General features: G+C 36.9%; 4 protein-coding genes across 4 annotated transcripts; 3 read left to right on the top strand and 1 right to left on the bottom strand.

The window, feature by feature from the left end:
* Positions 1-843: 843 nt before the first annotated feature.
* Positions 844-5,907, top strand: RO3G_16744 (uncharacterized protein; the record flags this gene model as incomplete). Its single annotated transcript, XM_067671328.1, has 1 exon — positions 844-5,907. One exon carries the CDS (start codon positions 844-846, stop codon positions 5,905-5,907), a length of 5,064 nt encoding a protein of 1,687 aa, XP_067527429.1.
* Positions 5,908-8,262: 2,355 nt separating this feature from the next.
* RO3G_16743 (uncharacterized protein) lies at positions 8,263-9,500 on the top strand (the record flags this gene model as incomplete). The annotated part of the gene is made up of 4 exons (XM_067671327.1): positions 8,263-8,634; positions 8,711-8,971; positions 9,042-9,215; positions 9,273-9,500. The coding sequence occupies 4 exons, from the start codon at positions 8,263-8,265 to the stop codon at positions 9,498-9,500; spliced, it is 1,035 nt and encodes a 344-aa protein (XP_067527428.1).
* A 515-nt stretch (positions 9,501-10,015) lies between these two features.
* Positions 10,016-11,185, top strand: RO3G_16742 (uncharacterized protein; the record flags this gene model as incomplete). Its single annotated transcript, XM_067671326.1, has 2 exons — positions 10,016-10,968; positions 11,137-11,185. The coding sequence occupies 2 exons, from the start codon at positions 10,016-10,018 to the stop codon at positions 11,183-11,185; spliced, it is 1,002 nt and encodes a 333-aa protein (XP_067527427.1).
* Positions 11,186-11,785: 600 nt separating this feature from the next.
* RO3G_16741 (uncharacterized protein) lies at positions 11,786-12,968 on the bottom strand (the record flags this gene model as incomplete). Its single annotated transcript, XM_067671325.1, has 3 exons — positions 11,786-12,315; positions 12,500-12,625; positions 12,710-12,968. 3 exons carry the CDS (start codon positions 12,966-12,968, stop codon positions 11,786-11,788), a joined length of 915 nt encoding a protein of 304 aa, XP_067527426.1.
* Between the last annotated feature and the right edge of the window lie 2,196 nt (positions 12,969-15,164).

Below are 15,164 nucleotides of genomic sequence, written 5' to 3'. Positions count from 1 at the left end.
ATCGACAAGAGGAGCATAAACTAGGCTCTAATGTAAGATGTCACCACATACTGATAGATGAATCGAAGTTTGGCAAGCGAAAAAACCATCGTGGCCATCGTGTAGAAGGCATCTGGGTCTTTGGTATGGTTGAGTGCTTGGTCCCCATCAATGAGGCAGATCGGTTTTATACATACACTGACCACCGAACTGGCGATCAAGAGCTGAGATTTAGGTATGAAGCAGGACGCAAATTCTTTTGCACCGTCCCTAATCGGACAGCGACAACATTGTTGCCCATCATCTATGATAACTGCCAGCGTGGGTCAACCATTATGTTGTATCCACACAACTAATAAAGTGAACATTCATGGATAAACTTGGATACTACAGAATTATAGTCTAACCAGATCTCTATTAATAAACGTGAGAATTCTGCAATAGCCAATCTTGCCCTGTTGTCCTACCAGCGTTCTAAAAGACTATATTGGAACCTGATTACAACAACGGCAGTTCAATCCTATTCTATAATTATCGTTAGATCAATAGTTTAATTACTTCATTGTCCCTTGATTCGTCAAGTAGACAGCGGCTATTGATTATCCACTATCCTTCCTTATATTCCATATCATTCTTTTAACCGATCAATTGAAATAGCGGTAAAGACCCAGACATTCAAAAAGTATAAATACTCTCAATATTTTTTACTAATAAAGTCATATATAATCTTTAGTTTCACAACTATCGTCTTTTTGTAGTTTTTGTCTTCTATTTCATATTTGGCAAAACATTTTTTTTTGTGAATTCTTTATTGACTTTATTTTTAAAAACAACCCTCTTTTTATTACTACCTACCTTACCACTATGTCAAACTCAAATGACTTTAACTCTGCTGCTGCTGGTTCTTCCAGTAGTAATGATAAAACTTATCCTGATAACGCCCGTCGTATGTCAGATGTATCTACCTTATCTTCAGAGGCACAGTCCTCTGGAATGACCACGTCCGCAGTTTCTTCTGGTTCTTTTGAGCCTAGAATCGCAGCTCCATCCATCCACTCTTCTATTGAGGAGTTGGATTCCACCATCATCGGTGCCACCCAAGTTATCCTTAACTTGTCTGTTCGTCTTCTTTCCACGACCCCTGAGTCAGAGGAAGATAGCATGGTGCGCGCCAAGTACGAAGCCTGCTCCAAGGACCTGGAGAGACTAGTTCATACTAGAGATCTCCTCCAACGAGCTATGACCCATGCTGTTCCTACCGCTTGGACTGGTGCACCTCAGGTTGCCCCTGCAGCCTTGAATGTTGTACCTCCAAACCTACCCCTCATGCAGTGGAAGGGTGCGGTCTTTGACCCATCTGCCCCTGTCTCTGTGGATGTTAAGCACTGCTTAAAAAAGTTTCAGGACGTGATGTTCGCACATGGTCTTGATCTTGATCAGCACTGGCTTCGTCTTCTCCCTCCCTGCTTGTCGTCTAGTCAACGTACTTGGCTTGATGAATATCAAGAAAAGGAGGATGTCCATACGTGGAGTCAGTTCAAAAAGGCTTTTACTGGCCATTATGGTGTTGGTTCGGCTGAAGAAAAGGCCACGTCTACAACGGAGTTGTTACGCATCTCCATGACTGCTGCTGAGACTGTTGACCAATACGTTGAACGTTTCAACAACCTCCGTCGCTTGGCACAGATCCAAGATCGCTGTGTCTTGACTCGTTGCTTTCTGATCGGTCTTCAGGCCGACATTTACAAGAAGGTGATCGTGTCCTTAGCCAATTGTACGGATGCGCAAAAAGAATCGGTCGACTACGTTGTCAAGTTGGCCAAGACTTTGTACCATTCATTGTACAAAGTACGTAGAGTTGCTAACGCTTCTCACACTTCTGCTGGCCCCTCCATGGTCAATGACTCCTCTTCTTCTGGTCGGAAGAAATCCTCTGCTTTTGTCTCTGGTTCTGCTGTTCGTGCTGCACCTTATCCAAAGGCTTCTAGGAAGTATTGCAGCTTCCATAAGACCACCACCCATAGCAACGATGAATGTCGTGCTATGAAGAAATCTTCCTCTCTTTCTCCTTCTTCGGGTTCTACCCAAGTTGATGTCTCCTCTGGTTCTGCTGCCTCTCAGTGGAATCCAAGAAACCAACCTTCCGGTTTGGGACGTCCGTGCCGCTCTTGTGGTGCTGACAACTGGCGTCCTGGTCATCGATGCAAAGGAAAGGGTCGCTCAACTGGCTCTTCGGCTGACGACTCTGATCTTGCTGGGCCTTCTCATTTGTTTCGCGGAATGAGTCGATCCCCTGCTTCTTCCTTGTCTTCCGTTGCCTCTTCTGGTAACGATGTTTCTGCCTCTGTTGGTTCTTCTGCCACTCCTACTACAAGTAGTAGTGATGCTTCTTCCGGTCGTAAGACTGATGCTGCTGGTCCCGTTGTCTCTGTTCCCGATTCGTCGGATGATATGGACATTGATGTTGCAGAAGCCCTTACTGTGGCTGAAGCTGCTCAGGCCTGTAAGTACATTACACATCACATCTTTTCTAAAGCGCCTTCAAACACTAATACGCTTTATGTTCCTATTATTGTAGAGCACATCAAAACATGGGCCATGATTGATACCGGTTCAACTTTTTCGTGTGTGTCTCCTTCGTTCTGTTCGTCGCTTGGTTTAGTTCCAACACCTAATCCAGGATCGATCAAGTTAGGACATAATAGTTCAAGTATTGTAAGCCGGTTAGGCATAATAAATCTTACTGTTTATTATAACCAAATCCGTTTGCCATATGAATTTGAAGTGTTTGATTTTAGCAGTGATGTCCCCATTTGTTTAGGACTTGACATTTTGCCTAAACTAAGAATAGGTTTAACAGGATTAGCCACTTCTTGGTTAAATTCTAATATTCCTAAAATACCTGATCCAGTTAACCCTGATGACTATAAGCCAAATGAAACTCCTGTTGGCACTAAACAGGAAAGACAGCAATTGATGAGCACTATTCAACCTTTGTTAGATGCTAATACGAGTATCCCCATGTCTTCTCATTGTAATTTACCTGGTGCTATCATTACTCTTGATACTGAACCCAATGCCTTTGCTTATCGAAGACAACCCGATATTGCTATTGCTAACAGAAAAATCATGGAAGACCAAATTCAAACTTGGTTGGATGATTGTGTCATTGAACCTGCTCCTTCCAATACTCGCTTCAATAACCCTATTTTTCTTGTTGGAAAAAAGGATGTTAACGGATTATACACTAAGAAAAGAGCAGTTATTGATCCACGTATGCTTAACCAACTCGTGAAGAATGTTGATAGAATGCCTTTACCTCTAATCAGTGATCTTCATCAACGTATGGGTTCTGCTACTATATTTACTACTTTCGACATACGAGCATGCTTTCATCGTTTTCTTATCCAAGAATCTGATAGACCTAAAACCGCATTTACTCATCCATTCACTGGTATGCAGTATCAATTTCGTCATTGTCCTTTTGGCTTGACAAGTACCGGTAACATTGTACAGCGTGTTCTTACAAATTTGTTCGCAGATCTTCCCTACACTGCACTCTATATTGATGATCTATGTGTCTTCAGCTCTGGTGACATGAATCAACATATTGAGTATGTCCGTGAAGTGTTGAAACGTCTTACTGCTGCAAACTTAATTATTAATGTTGAAAAGACACATTTTGCACAAAGTTGTGTAAACATTCTTGGATGGACTATTGGTAACAATGGTTCTCTAATCCCTGATCAACGTAAACTGACAAATATACATTCTTGGCCCACACCTAAAACTGGTAGACAAGTCATGAGTTTTCTTGGATTTGCAAACTATTTCCGTAATAGTTTACCTATGTTTTCTCGCTTGACTGCTCCACTTGACCGGTTACGATCTCTTAATTCTTTAAAAGGAATTTGGAATGAAACCCATGAATGCAGTTTTCGTAACATTAAGGATGCCTTGGTGAATGCCCCAGTTATTCACATTCCTAACCTTAAGTACCCATTCTACGTCGCAACAGATGCTAGTGCTTATGGTATCGGCGGTGTCGTTTATCAAGTCATCGACCAAGTCATTCAATATAACGCCTTTGCTGCAAGATCTCTTTCTCCTACCGAACGTCGTTATCATACAAACAAACGAGAGTTGTTAGCGATTGTATTCATGTTTGAGAGATATAATAAATGGTTATATAACCGTCATTTTACCTTGACAACTGATCACAAAGCCTTGATTTACATCAAGAAGCAAGTTGTTCCAAATGCTGCCATGCTTGTTTGGTTTGAAACAATTTTCGAATATTCCTTTGATATTGTTCATTGTCCTGGCATTAAGAATATTATCCCAGACGCACTTAGTCGTTTATTCCCAGATGACAATAAACTGGAGGGGGGTAACAATGTCAACAATGTTGCCATCTACAGTATCCGTGGTAAAGAAAAAGAAAAAAGAAAACCAACTTTTAAAGAAAAATCTAAAAGTTATGAAACACAAACATATGCAGTCACTTCTGCAACATCATCATCATCATCAAAACCCTTATTGCATCGCGCTTTGCAATATGAAGATTATATCACACCTCCTCCTGAGGAAAGAAAAGATATAATATTAAAGGCTCACTTATTAGGCCATTATGGAATTAAAGCCATAGAACAAACCATTCATGGTGATAAACTCCATTGGACTAATTTACGTCAAGATATTCAGGATGTCATATCCAAGTGTCACGAATGTAAAATGTTTAATATTGCCAAAACAGGTTATCATCCCCCTAGAAGTATCCTACCTGACGGACCTCTAGATCATTGGGTTATGGACCTCGGCACTTTTAATATAACATCTACGAGCGGAAATAATTTCCTTCTTGTCATGGTTGATTTATTTTCTCGCTTTACTATCTTGAAAGCCATTCCTGATAAACAAGCTCTTACTATTGCCAAACAGCTTGTTGATATCTTCTGTACTTTCGGCTGGCCTAAGGTCATTGCTAGTGATAACGGAAAAGAGTTTACTGCTACCATCGTCACTGAACTTATTAATAACAGTGGTATCGATAAGAGAGTGTCTAACCCTTTTAATCCCCTTGGTAACTCAGTCAATGAAGCATTTGTAGGAATTGCTAAAAAGACTATTGTTAAACAGTTACAAGGAAGAAAAGAAGATTGGGATCTATATGTACCTGCAACCCAATATGCTATGAATCTGAAATATTCCAGACTTCATAAGAGTAGACCATATACAGTAATCTTCAATAAAGTACCAAATGATATGAAAGATTATTCTCATATTAAACCCACTCTTAGAAGTGAAGCTGTAGATTCTAAAGCAATAGAAAACAGACTTAAATATGCTACTGAAGTCGTTATCCCTGCTCTTGCTAAACGCATTAAGGAAACTCAGGATGTAGACAATGCATATTTTATGAAAACAAACAAAATCGTTCACACACCATTCCCACTCCATAGTGAAGTCATGATTAAAAATGTGAATAAGGAAAACAAAACTGATCCGTATTACGAAGGTCCTTTTTATATAAGTGGAATGACAACTAATGGCAGTTACATATTAGTTGACAAACAAAATAACCTCTTATCAAGAGATGTACCAACCTCACACTTAAAACTTATAGCATTACCCAGCAATAAAAGTGCAGAATCAATCGATGACCAACATTATGAGATTCAAGCAATTATACAACACAAAGGAACTCCAGGTAATTACCAGTACCTTGTTCATTGGAAAGGATACGATGATCCTATGGATTACACTTGGGAACCTACTTCTAGTTTTGATGATCGATCTTCAATTGAAACATATTGGGCTCGTCGTCAAGCAGGTAATAATACTGCTGTCTCAAAGAAAGCAAGATTACCCAAACGTACCGTTCCTACTCGTGATCATCACAGTAGAAGCAAGAGATCAAGACGTTAAATTGTCTAAGTAGTTGACCGTCTTTTTCCCTAAGACAATTTTTCCTAAAGAAGGTTTTTTTACTATCAGGTTTTTATAACAACTTACTACTACGATCTACCCTCAATTATACTATGTCTATTTATCTGCCCTATGATCATTATCGCACTTATTGTGTATGACAATTACTTTTTCCTGAATCTTCACTTATCCTTTTACCGTTTGCTTCAAACTAGAAGGGGGCAATGTTGTATCCACACAACTAATAAAGTGAACATTCATGGATAAACTTGGATACTACAGAATTATAGTCTAACCAGATCTCTATTAATAAACGTGAGAATTCTGCAATAGCCAATCTTGCCCTGTTGTCCTACCAGCGTTCTAAAAGACTATATCGGAACCTGATTACAACAACGGCAGTTCAATCCTATTCTATAATTATCGTTAGATCAATAGTTTAATTACTTCATTGTCCCTTGATTCGTCAAGTAGACAGCGGCTATTGATTATCCACTATCCTTCCTTATATTCCATATCATTCTTTTAACCGATCAATTGAAATAGCGGTAAAGACCCAGACATTCAAAAAGTATAAATACCCTCAATATTTTTATTAATAAAGTCATATATAATCTTTAGTTTCACAACTATCGTCTTTTTGTAGTTTTTGTCTTCTATTTCATATTTGGCAAAACAGCAGTGACCACTGCAAATAATCGTGCAAATTTGTTAACAGATATATTATCAATCTTGCGAAAGAGCTTAGAATCGTGTGACATCGGGTAACTGATTGTTGATCGCACTGCCTCCTGTCTCTGCCACAAATCGTTTAAACCGTCGTTAATCTTTTGGTTAAGAGAAGTTACAAGATTTGTGGCAGAGACAGGAGACTGCTGGTACATTTATTCGTTAACTGATCTCGCAAGACGCAACTTCCATCAGTTATGTTATGGCTCCTGTTTATTATCCATTTGATATCTAATGGTGCTCGGCAGCCAATGATACTTTTCAAATCAATGCTTTATTTGTCTTTTTGGTCTTTTATAAACCACTCATATTGCTTTATATACAGGTTTTATTGACCACTCATATTGCTTTATATACTTCTTTATAGACCACTCATATAGCTTATATACTTCTTTATTGACCATTCATATTGCAATAAATATTGCTTTATATATACAAAAAAATAGGGATTTGTTTTATAAAAATAGCTTTTTTTTTATTTAAATAAAATAATAATATACAGTATTTCTTTGCTCATAGCGTTTTAAAAGCTTACTTGACTTACCTAATGCCATCAAAATAGCATCATCTAATCTAAAAAAACATCGATTAATCTCGTGGAACTCAAAAAGTTCTCATAAGAAGAAGAAAAAAAAAGCCAAGCTCAAGGATGCAAAGACACAAGGATTCAAGGAATTGGGCACTCAAAGCAAAAGAAGAAAAGACATCAGTACTCAAGAACTAAAGCAAAGGCGAGAAAGAAATAGTAAAGCCCAAAGCAAAGTAGCACGTATCTATAATAATTATTAGCTATTGAGTATACGTAGTAGAAGTAATAGTACCTTTCTTTAGATAGGCCAGAAGACTAGCTAAACTTATACCAACAAGTAAAAAAAGTAGCACGTATCTATAATAACTACTAGTTATTGAGTATACGTAGTAAAATTAATAATACCTTGCTTTAGATAGCCCAGGACAACTAGCTAAGTTTAAAGCAACAAGTAAAAAAAAGAAACAGCACGCATCTATAATAACTATTAGTTATGAAGGATATTTAGTAAAAGTAATAGTACCTTGCTTTAGATGAACCAGGAAAAAGAAAAAAAGAAAAAGAAAAAAAAAACGTCATCCAAGCTTATACCAACAAGTAAAAGAAGAAGAAAAGGTAGTCCTTAGAAAGAGACTTTATAAAGACCATTTAAACCACAAAAAAAAGCAGGCAATACGATTTTACTAAAGTAAAAGTACCATTAGAACAGAAATAGAATATATATAATATTAAGAACTTACCTTTTAGAAAGAATTTTTTTTTTTAAAAAAAAAAAGAAAAAAAAAGGAAAAAAAAAGTATTTTTTTATAGCCTCATTTTACCAGTGTTACGATTACCTACTATCGATTAAAAACAAGTTTTTTTAAAATATGGTTTAACTATTGAAACACTCAGAGAGGGTATTCATAAACAGTTTAAAATCTTTTTTATTATTATTATTCAAATGTAATATCTTTAACTGCAAAGGCTTTTTTCTTTTCCTTTCTTTGCTTTTCTTTTTTTTTTTGTAAAACAAATAAAGTACTACCTTGCTTTTGTATACACCTTCAATTTATTTTGTACTCTTGTTTTTTCTTCCTTAAAGTTTATTTTAAAAAATGTCTCGTCGCGTCGCCACCCCCATCAGTGTCCCCAGCAATGCTCCCAAAAGGGCAAGAATTTCTATGAGCATTGCTGGATCATCATCCACTGTTGTTCCTGCTTCTGCTCCCGCTTCTGTTGTTCCTGCTCCTGCTCCTGCTTCTGCTTCTGTTCCTGTTGCAGGCTTCAGTAGCTTTACAACTCCTCGCTTGGAGAGCTCTGTTGGTGCTGAAGCCATCCGAGCAGCCTCTGGTTTCGCACCAGATATAATGGCTGCTCAGATACAGCAATTGACACAATTGCTGCAGCAACAGCAGCAGCAACAGCAACAGCAACAGCAGCAGCGAGCTTCAGAAGCTGAGGTCGACCAGGCCAAAAAAGAATGTAGTGTAAGTCTAGAACAGATTTATCAAATTAGCAATTGTAATTTAATACCTATATTTTATACCTTTCTTTGTGATGTAGAGCTATTTGGCAGAATACTACCGTGATTACGTTGTTGGTCGCAGAAGCGAATTTGACTTGGACGTGACCTTCGCCCACAAGAACAACAGAAAGGTCAAGGCCCTGTTATCTGAGCAAGTCAGGAAGCATCGTCGTTTTGATTTGCTCACCACTTCGCAAATACACACCATTATCAGGAGCAAGTATTCCTATTTGATGAGCAAGGCCAAGGGGAAGACAGTTGTTTCAACAAAAACAACCTGTCGTAGCCGTGTAAATACGGTGAGTATTTAATATTTAGAAGATTATATTATAAAATATAGAAAATGCTTACATTAACACCTTATGATAGAAACTCTCTAACAGGAGATCTATTTACATGACTAACCCTTCAGCGTTCGACGCCCGTTTCCCGTTCGCTGGCAAAATTCTGACTGTTTACTGGACGTCAGATGAAGAAGATGGGCCAGAGGACGCGAACGGTCGTACGTTCGTGGTCAAAAGGCCATCATTTAGGAGCAACGAAGTAAGTAAAATGTTGGTAACAAATTTCATTTTCTAATATACCTTAATCAATCTACAGGTGGTGCAATTCCACGAAGAGTTGCAAAAAAAATACAAGGAATCCACGAAGAAAAAGGGGGCTCCACCAACTATTAGAAGAATAATAGAAAACGTTGAGGTGGAGTTCCCTGACAAGCTCGATGATACTGATTTTCCTTCCTGGGCTTTTTCTTCTCCTGGTCTTGGTTTTCCAACCTCTGTTTCTGCTTCTTCTTCTTCCTTTGCTGCTGCCAATCCAATGCAGTAGGCATTTTCTTTCTTTTTTTTTTTTTGTTTCTTATTTTGTTGTCTCTTCACAAATCGAATAAAAATTTTTAAAGAAAAAAAAAAGAAAAAACTATTGCATGGTTCTTTAGTAAAATACAGTGGGTCAAAAAACTGCACCAACGCAACTCAGTTTTTCGGAAATACCAGTATAGCTCTGTCAGTTTAACAGTAAACATTACGAAACTTGGAACAAAAAGAGTTAATACTGTTACTATTTATTGATAAAAGTTTCAAAGTCAGTTGCGGAGTATTGATCTAAGGAGCGCTCAGCAAAAAGAGGAGGTCGGTTGGTGCAGTTTTTTGACTTTTAAAATGAAAAGGGATTTGGTATCATATGTTCGGACTGAGACTATTCCGGCGGATTTAATCTAATTTTTTTTATTACTAGTCACACTGGGGACCTTAAAATAAATTTTTTTGCAATTGTTTTCTTTTTTTTCTTTCCTACTTTACCCAAACCCATCATACATCGTCAGTATCCATCCATCATTAGAAATGCCCAAAAAGCTTCCATCCGATATTCAAAACAGTATCAAAGCATTATTAGAGAACGGTGTTGATCCTGCAGTCATTGGGAAACGAGTTGGAGTGCATAGAAATACCGTCAATAGGTATGCAAATAAGTGGATACACGATAGAATACGTAAAAGAGGAGGCAGACCGAGCATTGTGGCAGAGTCAACACGTCGATACATCAAGAGACAAGTGCTCACAGGTTGTTTAAAGACTGCCAAGGATGTGCAAATGAAGTTGGAGGAGCTGGGACACCCTATGTCGTATCAATCGGCAATTAATGTCTTACATTCAGTTGAAATTTATGCTGAGATCAAAAAGAAGAAGCCATTATTGACTGAAAAGCACAAGAAGGCTCGATTAACATGGGCTAAAAAGCATCAATATTGGACAGTACATGATTGGCGACGTGTTATCTTTTCTGATGAGACGAAAATCAACATTTGGGGCTCTGATGGTTGCAAGTATTACTGGAAAAGAAAATGTGATCGTTTACAGCCTCACCATATCGACGTTACTGTGAAGCATGGAGGCGGTGGTCTCATGTTATGGGGTTGTATAACCAGCGAAGGACCTGGATACGCATGTCAGATCTATAATGGCACCATGAATTCAGAGGTATACCAAGAAATCCTTGGTACAAGTCTAAAAGACACTATGGAATACTATGGTCTGAACTGGGAAACGTCGGTATTTCAGCACGATAATGATCCCAAACATCGATCAAAGTCCACAACACAATGGATGAAGGATAGTGGCATGATTTACATTGACGATTGGCCATCACAAAGTCCAGATCTTAATCCTATTGAACATATATGGCATCATTTGAAGTTAAAGCTAAGCATGTATGATAATAGGGCGACCAGCATCCATGAATTGTGGCAAAGAGTCGAAAATGAATGGAATTCGTTTACTAAGGAACAATGCATCAAGTATATAGACAGTATGCCCGACAGAATACAAGCTGTCTTAGCAGAAAAGGGTGGATCCACTAAATATTAGAAAAGTCAAAAAACTGCACCAACCGACCTCCTCTTTTTGCTGAGCGCTCCTTAGATCAATACTCCGCAACTGACTTTGAAACTTTTATCAATAAATAGTAACAGTATTAACTCTTTTTGTTCCAAGTTTCGTAATGTTTACTGTTAAACTGACAGAGCTATACTGGTATTTCCGAAAAACTGAGTTGCGTTGGTGCAGTTTTTTGACCCACTGTATATAGTAAAATAATAATAGTGTTTTAATGGCTTGGTATATTTGTTACATAAAAATTCGTCTTGGCAGAGCGAGAGTAAGAAGGTGATTATCAACATAAGGGCATACAGCAACAGGATTGAAAATTCTGTAGATTGGAAGTATATTGTTGCTTGAAACTGGATCAAATTGATTCTTCCACACTTGGATGCCAGTACCATCGAAGGTGGGAAAATGTTGAGTCGCATGGCTGTACCAATTGACGAATGCAAAATAGTGAATGGAATCGTTGAATGAATGTGAGAAAAAAAATGATATTTGGCCAATTCGTAGTTGGTTGTTCATAATGGCTTGAATATATGATGATGATGATGAATGATTGTCGGATTGTTGGTAACGTTGTCCAAGCAAGTTAATTTTTTTAAATGATTGTATATTTGTATTGATCGTATTGGGCATAGGTATTTCATAAGTATTCATATAGTAGTTTTGTAAGATTTCATAGTGTTCGATGCATAAAGTTTGTTGTTTGATGTTGATTTTTGAATGAAGGGCTTATGGTGGCAGAGGCTCACTACCAGTAATTGTCAGGTTAAATAGACTTGGTCCGTCTATGAATTGAGAGTAATCAAATGGCGTTAAACCACTCTCGTCATTCGTAACCTCGCCTATTTCCTTTATGAAGTTGATCAGTAGAAGCATGCCTTGATTGTTGGTGTTAATGAGGGTTGGTAATGAATGGATAAGGTCTTGTGTGTGGATAATTTGTGTAAGCATAGTAACATATGTGGTTTCAAAGCCTGTCTTGTAGTTGATGTTGATTTTTTTGACATCGCCATTCAAGCGTTCAAAGCCATAGAGCCAAAAGGAATAGGATGGACCAAAGTCCAAAAAGCATTCTTTCAAATGTATGTGCATATGCATATTTGGTGTTATTGATTCTTTTCCATATAGTCGAGCACAAGTCTTGCCAAAGGTCTTGAATAAGGAATGTGCAGCATGTATCTCTTCTGTTGTAACTACAGGACCAGTTACCAATCTTACTGCTTCCACGTAGCGCATCCAATTGGCAAAATGCTCACCAACTAATCTTTGCTTCAGCAGAAAAGGCGAAAGCACAACACACCACGTTCTCCATTCATCAGCTTTCATATTACCAAAGGTACTTTCAATCTTGCCTTTTTCGTTTTTTTTTTTTTTTTTTTTTTATAACAAAAAATTAGTGTTCAGATTTATTATAGAATAAGTTCTTTTACGCTCGTTACATACTTTTTGGGATTTTAGAGTACTGTGAAGGAATGATAATAGAGGCTGATTCATCAGCCATGGCTTTGAAATCAGATGTGGTAAGCAGCCCGTGATCTACCCAAACTTCAACCATTCGTTTTGGCGTACCTAGAAATAAATTGTGCATGGGATCAACGGTTGTCAATCTCACGACATCAAAATACTCTAGTCGGTGAAGTTCACTCCATTTACTTCCTGTGTTCGTCTGCAGGGTTCGTTGTTGCGTAATGTGAGTGGCATTTAGCCAAGCATATGCTTCTTGGCGCTGCTGGGTATTGTTTCGCAGAATCCAATGCTCATCGTCAAAGTCTGAAAAATCTGGCTTCGTTGAATTTGCACCAGTACTGATTCGCGAAAACACAGTCGAACATTTGTTGCAGGCTTTGTGCGCGGATTGACCCATGAACCCAGCTACTTTGCGAGCTGCTGGTATATCACAGTTAACGGACATCAAAGCAACACGGGACAATTGGCACTTCAGGCCACGATGGATAAATCATGATATTTACGGTTCAATCGACGCTATAACTACATTACAAATATGGAAATATATATTTTTGGCCATTGCGCATCGATTGGTACCATTTTCGTTTTCCAATTCCGACTATTTGTTGTAGATATCTGCGCTTGAAAATAGGCGGTATGCAATTTTTTTGGACACGCTCTATATCAATGACTTCTTTACAGATTTTGATAAGACTTTGAACATTTGTGTAACTATATGGTCCAACAATACGCGTTATAGCTTTGCTAAAATATCTGTATTTGATGAAGAGAAATATGTTAAAAACAGCAATAAAAAAATAAAAATGTCGGAGATTTTGGCGGAGATTTTGCACAAATACTTTAATCAGTTAGAGCTTATGGTATGCAAATTTTTACTAAAAACCATCGAATAGAAACAATTTTATGTGACCCTTAAATTTATAGCATGTCTGCACTTTTTTTATGATTGCGGAGCGAATATTTGCTTTCACACTCCGATATTTTGGGAAATGACTTATCCAATAGTACGCTATATTGGGTAAAAGTTTGAATGGAATCTGAAAAATTGAATTTTGGAGCTCATCTGGCACTGTAAGCATCTGATTTCCTCAGCTTGCCCTCATTTACTTTTGTGAAGGATTAGCAATCGCCAACTCCTTTGTATGTTTCTTGAATTCTAACATTACTGATGTATGGCAGTTATATGAAACATCGATATGGCCGCCAAAATTTTTGCGACCGATTTAGGGTTCTTAGCGTATATGCTATAACAAGGATGTCTTGCAAAGTGGCATCATCCACTGTCCGAGCATGCATACCAAATGGAAGCTTATTTCTAAGCATCTTTTGATGAATGTAATATAGATACTAAGTTTTTTAACTAAATAACATCATTGATATTATGTAAGAATCACATTGCTTCCTCGATTCTTAAAATATCGTTATTTCTTCATTATGGTTCAAACATTAGTCGTAAAAAAACTAATTGTAATTGTTAAGATAATAGAAAACAAGAGGTAAAAACAAAAATAAAGAAACAGTTTGTGAACGTTTCGAGTCTGATCTTTATTTCAGTTTAAGTTAAAGTAAAAATTATTCTAATTGAAGGCAGATATTTATATCTTATTGAGTGAGTGGCTTGATATCTTCTATTGTGGTCGTTCTTCTAATCTTCAGGTACTTTAGCAAGTGTCATCTCTAATTATGATTATGAAAACTTTTCATTTGTTCTTTTGTATGTCTGTCATAGATTATCTTTTATTCTGGGAATTCCTCACTGAATTGAATAACGTTATTTTACGCGTTATTTCAATTATGTGAAAGATTAACAATATTCCTGACATTGGATTGGATTTGGTTATTTTAGTTGATACTTCTTCTTATCAAAGAACTCTCATGAATACAATACATATTCTAAAAGAACATGTTTAATTGGAATTGATTGTATGATCTTATTTAAATAAACTTGTATTTTATTTTATTTTAGTTATGATCTTGTATTAAGACTTATATTTATCAACGTTAACTACAATCAGTTACTGTTCTACAACAGTAATAACTTATATACTGTTATATAATATCGTGATATTATTCTTGAATATCATTTAAAAATATTAATGCTTATCGTTTTTATAATGTTTTGTTGATTACAAATCTATTCTTAGTTAAATTTAAATGTTCTAATAAAATGTGTTATTCTCATTATAATTTGAATTAAAAAAAAACTGTAAATTATTTTTTATTGGATTTGGTACATTTCTTTGCTACTTTTTTTGTTTTTCGATGTGTGTTTATAGTTCATAGTGTTATGTTCTGGTAAAGGTAATAACAAAGATAAACCAAAAGAATACTTTTTGAGACTGAACTTTATTTAAGACAATCTTAATTGTTAAAAAGAAATCATTACAAAGTCTACTATTTATATTCTTCTATCAGTTGGCGGGTAAATGAGTAGTTATGAGCGTAGATCCAATCATTGACATGTTTGATTGAAGAATGATCACTGAATCGATTATGAAAATTTTTAATTCGTTGTTTTTATAGATCTTGTTGTTCTTTAACTGATCTGGGATAACTGTCCCGTCTTCATTGAGAGGAAAGATATATTTATATGAAATGCCTCGAGCCAGATCAAAGTTGACTAGGTACCTGATCCATTATT

This window comes from Rhizopus delemar, genomic scaffold, assembly GCF_000149305.1.
Source record: "Rhizopus delemar RA 99-880 supercont3.22 genomic scaffold, whole genome shotgun sequence".
NCBI lineage: Eukaryota > Fungi > Mucoromycota > Mucoromycetes > Mucorales > Rhizopodaceae > Rhizopus > Rhizopus delemar.
The sequence above is the reverse complement of the archived record's forward strand: the minus strand, read 5'-3'. Positions and strand labels throughout refer to the sequence as shown.